The sequence below is a fragment of the Solanum pennellii genome, chromosome 3, assembly GCF_001406875.1.
Source record: "Solanum pennellii chromosome 3, SPENNV200".
Classification (NCBI taxonomy): domain Eukaryota; kingdom Viridiplantae; phylum Streptophyta; class Magnoliopsida; order Solanales; family Solanaceae; genus Solanum; species Solanum pennellii.
Window position 1 is genome coordinate 4,257,356 of NC_028639.1, and position 5,568 is coordinate 4,262,923.

At 30.4% G+C, this 5,568-nt stretch overlaps 1 protein-coding gene across 1 annotated transcript in view; it reads right to left on the reverse strand.

The window, feature by feature from the left end:
* Positions 1-1,330, reverse strand: part of LOC107014047 (S-type anion channel SLAH1-like) — a 2,947-nt gene extending 1,617 nt beyond the window's left edge. The window contains exon 1 of the mRNA XM_015213915.1: positions 470-1,330. Within this exon, the coding sequence (XP_015069401.1) occupies positions 470-1,330 (861 nt within the window). The remainder of the gene's footprint in view (positions 1-469) is intronic.
* Between the last annotated feature and the right edge of the window lie 4,238 nt (positions 1,331-5,568).

A 5,568-nucleotide genomic window follows, 5' to 3' on the forward strand; every position in this document is an offset into this window, starting at 1 on the left:
TATATATATATATATATATATAAAAGATTCTCTAATACATCCTACCAAAAACGATCCTGAGAGTGTTAAAGATGACAACATTAAAGTCCTACATCGGTGGTTAATGAGATGGGTGGACTCCAGGCTTGGGCAATCCTCCTCCCTTTGAGTTAGCTTTTGGGGTGTGAGTTAGACCTAAGACCTAATTTAACATGGTGCCAAAGCAGGGTCCGTCTCATCCGATATTGGGGCCCCCAGAATCAAAATTGTCCACGCACCAGATGCTAAGCAATGGGCGTGAGTTGGGGTGTTAAAGAATGACAAAAGACCCGTATCGGTGGTTAATGAGATGGGTGGACTCCTTATAGGCTTGGACAATCCTCCACCCTTTAAGCTAACTTTTGGGGTGTGAGTTAGGCCTAAGACCTAATTTAACAGAGAGTAGTATAATGCATTTAATAGAAGGTAGTAAAGAAAAAAGAGTACTTACCAAAGATGTGAAGAGAAATAGTGAAAGAAAAAAGAGCATCCTGCATGGCATATCAAAATCCCCAGAAATAGAAGCCCATGCTAAGCTAGCCATGCTAGGTGCAGCCACAAACAAGAAAAATGTAGGTCTAAGCATGGCAGGAAGACGATTACTACCCGATAATCGTTGATAAAGTGTTATAAACACAACTAAATAGTGTGTTAATCCAAGTGTAAATATACATATTGCACTCTCTTTCCATTCCATTTTGCTAGCTATCCAAGCACCAACCAAATTTCCCAATACAGAAAGTTGGCTTGTTGGATTTGCAACCATTGACAAAAACCTCTTTTCAGTAGTAAACCATTGTCCATATATTTTCACATCAAGAATCACCACGGGTACAACGAATATCCACCATACAAATTGACAAGAATCAAGATTTGGGATTGTGAATGGTATTGATTGAAGCAATAAAAGCCATGATATCCATGGTGCAAATAGGTAGTTAACACCAATTGGATGCAAAAACTCAGACTTCACTAACTTGAAGTGAAAAATGCATCTTAAGATATATAGAAAAGAGAGTAACATAAGTGTACAAAGTGATATCCACCATAGTAAAAGGAAAGTTGTTGAAGGGAGTGAGTGAAATTTGTGTTGAAGTGTTTGTGATTTGTCCAAATGTTGTGTTAGTACTTTCCATAACAAAGTTTGACCACCTAGAGAAAGGCTAATTCTAAAATAGCCTGCATGAAGTTTAGTCAATAGGGAAATATTTGAAGAAGTTGATTTTTTCTTGGTAACATGATCTTTAGTAATATTGTCATCATCATCACTTATTGTGACTTTGATTGTTGATTCAAAAACTTGTTCCCCCATTGAAAAAATTGTAATGTAAAATACCAATTGAGTACTCTTGTAGGAGAATATGGTCTACATTTGTAATGCTTATTTGGTATATATAAGAGCCAAGATATCGTAAGGGGTTCATTTAGTGACGAAGCAAAAAAAAAAAAGAGTTCAAAATTATTTCTGACCTATAGTATAATTTTTTGAAAAAGGGTGTTCAACTGTCCATCTTGCATTATATGTGGCTGTATTGTTACCTTCTTTGATTTGTCAAATAATCACATTATATATATAAGGTCAAAATTATATATTTTTTTTATGTATATAGAGTAGATACTGAATCTCTTTTATTTCTTATATATTTATTTTTTTGTATATTTAAATTCTCTTAATAAAAATTCTAACTTCGCTACTACCGTGAATAGATGGCTTTGGAGATTAAAAGTGCACTCATATAATCCAAGATAAGTAAAATTAAATTAGTAAAGCAAGATGTATAGTGTGTGATAAGTCAGGATCATTTATGGGGGGATATAAAGTAAACATCCTTTGTTAGGTCACTTAGCTGTATTATCGTGCATTTTATTTTATTATAAAGATTTAAGTTATACATATTGCATGCTATAAATTTTCTTTACACTATTAATGTAGTTTGACTTAATATAAAACATTACTTTCCATCTTGTTAACCAATTAATGTATTATGAGATTTAAATGAAACTAAATCTTTTAAATTATCAAATTAATATAATATAATATAAAAAAAAATGGTTCATTAAAGCTTTTGTTTTCTCTTTAAATTACTTTTGATAGATTTGAACTATTCTTATCTATTAGAGAGTCTAGAATTCATTTAGACATTAAAAAAGAGAAAGGGGAAAAATATATCAAAAAGTTATTTGAATACATGACTTACTACATTATATTCTCTGCTATATTTGAAAAATTTATAAAAACTTTTGTTTTCGGAACTTCACTCTTACACAATGTATAAGGCGATGTATCAGAATGTATCAGGACATGTATATCCGGTATCAACAAAGTTAATGTATCAGAATAGTGAGCGATATATCGAGATATATGTACTGTTTTATACTAACAAAGATAATATATCAAAATACGAGGTATAAAACGTTGAGCGATAACACCTCCACATCCACCCCCAAACAAAAGGAAAAAGAAAGAAAAGCAAAATGAACCACAAAAGAAGGTAAAAAGGAAGGGCTTTTTAACCTCTAGTCCTATATAATATATATGCTTTTAATTTAAGACGAAAATGTGCTCAACCACCACATACTTAGCCTAATTTTTTTGCGTTAATAGCAAATTAAAAATGTAATTAATACTCCCTCAGTCACTATTTACTTGTTCAGATATTTTTTTATTTGTCCCTATTTACTTGTTCATTTTAACAAGTCAAGACAGAACAACAATTTTTTTCCTAAAATGCCCTTATTTAATTCTAGAAAATCTTTAGTACTACGAAGTTGTAATGCATGCTTTTTTGAACCAGAAAATACATTTATTATACTTGAGGAGTTGCATAATCTTTTAATTTAAATTTAAAATTGTAACTAACATATGATAATAATTGGTGCCTTAATTTGTGTATCACTTCTAAAGTGGACAACTAAATAGAGACAGATGGATGGAGTACTATAAATTCATTATAATGTTCTGTTACATAGTTTAAAGCTTTAACCCAATTGTACGTATGGTCTTTAATTATGTCAAATTGATTATGTTTTTATGCTTCTCGATCAGCCACAATGTTGTCCTTTACTCCTTTTAACAATATTATACAACACAACTTGAATTAGGTACAAATATTTTAAAATTTGATACTCATATTTAAAAGGTGTATACTAAAAGAAAGATGGAGCGAAACTAAAATATGTATGTATGTTACTATATTATGTATATATGCATGAACTCAACAAAGTAAAGCACATAATTGTTTGGTTTTGGAGACTCTTAGATGTGCACTACATGGTTATGTTAGTTTTTGAATAAACCTAGAAAGATTATTATGGAAGTCTTGAAAATGAAAAAATTAATCAGAATTATTACAATATAATTCTCTAATTCAATGTAAATATACAAGAAAACGACTTTGTACATATACAAGAAAATGGTTTCTTGTTTTTTTTTCCATTCTATAGTGTGTGGAGTATCTTATTTAAGAGTTTAAACTTTTAGATGAGATAATCTGAGAAAGTTTTTAGAGCATAGACTTGTGTCGCCTTGGTCATTAATGTTTGGTTAAAATAACCCCAAGACACTCTTACTATGGTGTAACATTATTTGTGTTGAGTCAAGCTCGCTCAATTTTCTTCGAAAGAGACCTCACAAAGTCATTAAAAATATCCAACATTTTATAAATAAAAAACATTTCTTTTCAACTATCAATGTGGATTTTGTTACAAGCTAATAGTTAGACTATCCTTGTTATGTGGGACGGAGTGTTGGTTCGTCAAGAACTCATATATTCAAAAGATGCATGTTGTAGATAAGCAGATGTAGAGATGTATGAGTGGGCATTCTATCTAGGAGTGACAAGATTAGGAATGAGATTACTTGGGAGAAGGTAGAGTGACATCTGTGGTGAACAAGATGAGAGAAGCGAGACTGAGATGGTTTGAACATGTTCAGAAGAGGTGCACAGATGCCACAATGAGGATGTGTGAGAGGTTGTAAGTAGAGGTACGCAGATCAGAAGGGTAGGGGCAGGTTGAAAATGTATTGAGGAGAGGTGATTAGACAAGACATGACACAACTTTATATTACCGAGAACATGACTTTAGACAGGAAGGAGTGGAGGTCGCGTATTAGGATAGATCGAAGGCTAGTGGGGGTAGAGTATTGTATTTCCTTTGAGGGTTTAATGTCTATCATAGAACGTAGCTAGTCATGCTCTTATATTGTCATATGTTGTTTATTGTTTTTCGATTATCATATTATTTTGATGTTGTCATTGTTTCTCTTTTTTTAGACTTTATATAGCTTTTTTTCAACCACTATGTTTTCTCCTGTGTTTTCTTCTTCTTTACTTGGATTTTGATACACTCGAATTGAAGTCTTTTCGAAAACAGTCTCTCTATCTCTATGAGATAGTGATAAAATATTCACACACTCTGTTCTCTTCAAGCACCACTTTATAAGATTTCATCAAATATATTATTATTATTATTATTATTATTATTATTATTGGCATCATATAAACTTTGTTGTTCCACCCAACAATATAAGAGTCTCAAAAGGGATTGTCCTAGAATATATAGTTCACTTACTGCCTTAACAAAGTATATATCAATAGAAGGATAAATATATTCTTTTATTCAGGTTTTTTTTTATTTATTTAAGTGACTTGCATGTCTAAGCTGAGTTAAGCAGCTTAGGACATTGAGAAAGTGGAGCAAAAGACTACTTTCATTATATATGATTAGGTACTTAGTTATATTTTAGAGGAATTGAAATTGAAGCGAATAGTCGTCTATTAAAATAATAATTAGCAAATATATATTAATGTATGATATACATATAATATACATTAATTATGTAAAATAATAAATATTTTTATTTAACTATCGAATATAATTATTTAAATGGATCAGCAACTTTCTTATTATCATCCATAGCCACCAATACCTTAACTTAATTATCAAACCTTAATTAATTAATCAATCTTCATTTAGTAGTACTCACTAGCTAACCTACACTTGTACCTCATTGGAAATCTGGTAGATACCCATGTTAAAGACCAAACAAGATCACACTTTAATTTGTGATGATAAAATTAAGAACAAAAAAAAAAAGAAATAATTAATATTTAAGAGAATTGATAATCTTACTTTAGTTCCCTTAAAAACTATTTCTTTAATTGTTTAATATTGTGTAGTACATGCTAAAAAACAAGTGGCAATATATTGTTTAATCTTTGCATAATTAACTTTTGGCATCCTCTCTAAGTGAGCAACCACTAATTATACATCTTAAGTCACTTTTGTTTGTGGTGGTGGTGGTTGATAATTTTAAATTTTTGATTTTGTAATAGGTACTTGAAATATAAATATTGAATTTTCAAAGCTTGCTTTGGTATGAGAGATTAAATTTTGATATAAATTCTAATATGATAATTCGATAATTATGTATAGAAGAAAAAAATTCAGAATTCGTCGAATAATTATCTTTTTGAAAAATTACAAATAAAGTCCATTGAATTTTCACTCTCAAATCTTTACATTATGATTTAGACGTACAAGTTGATT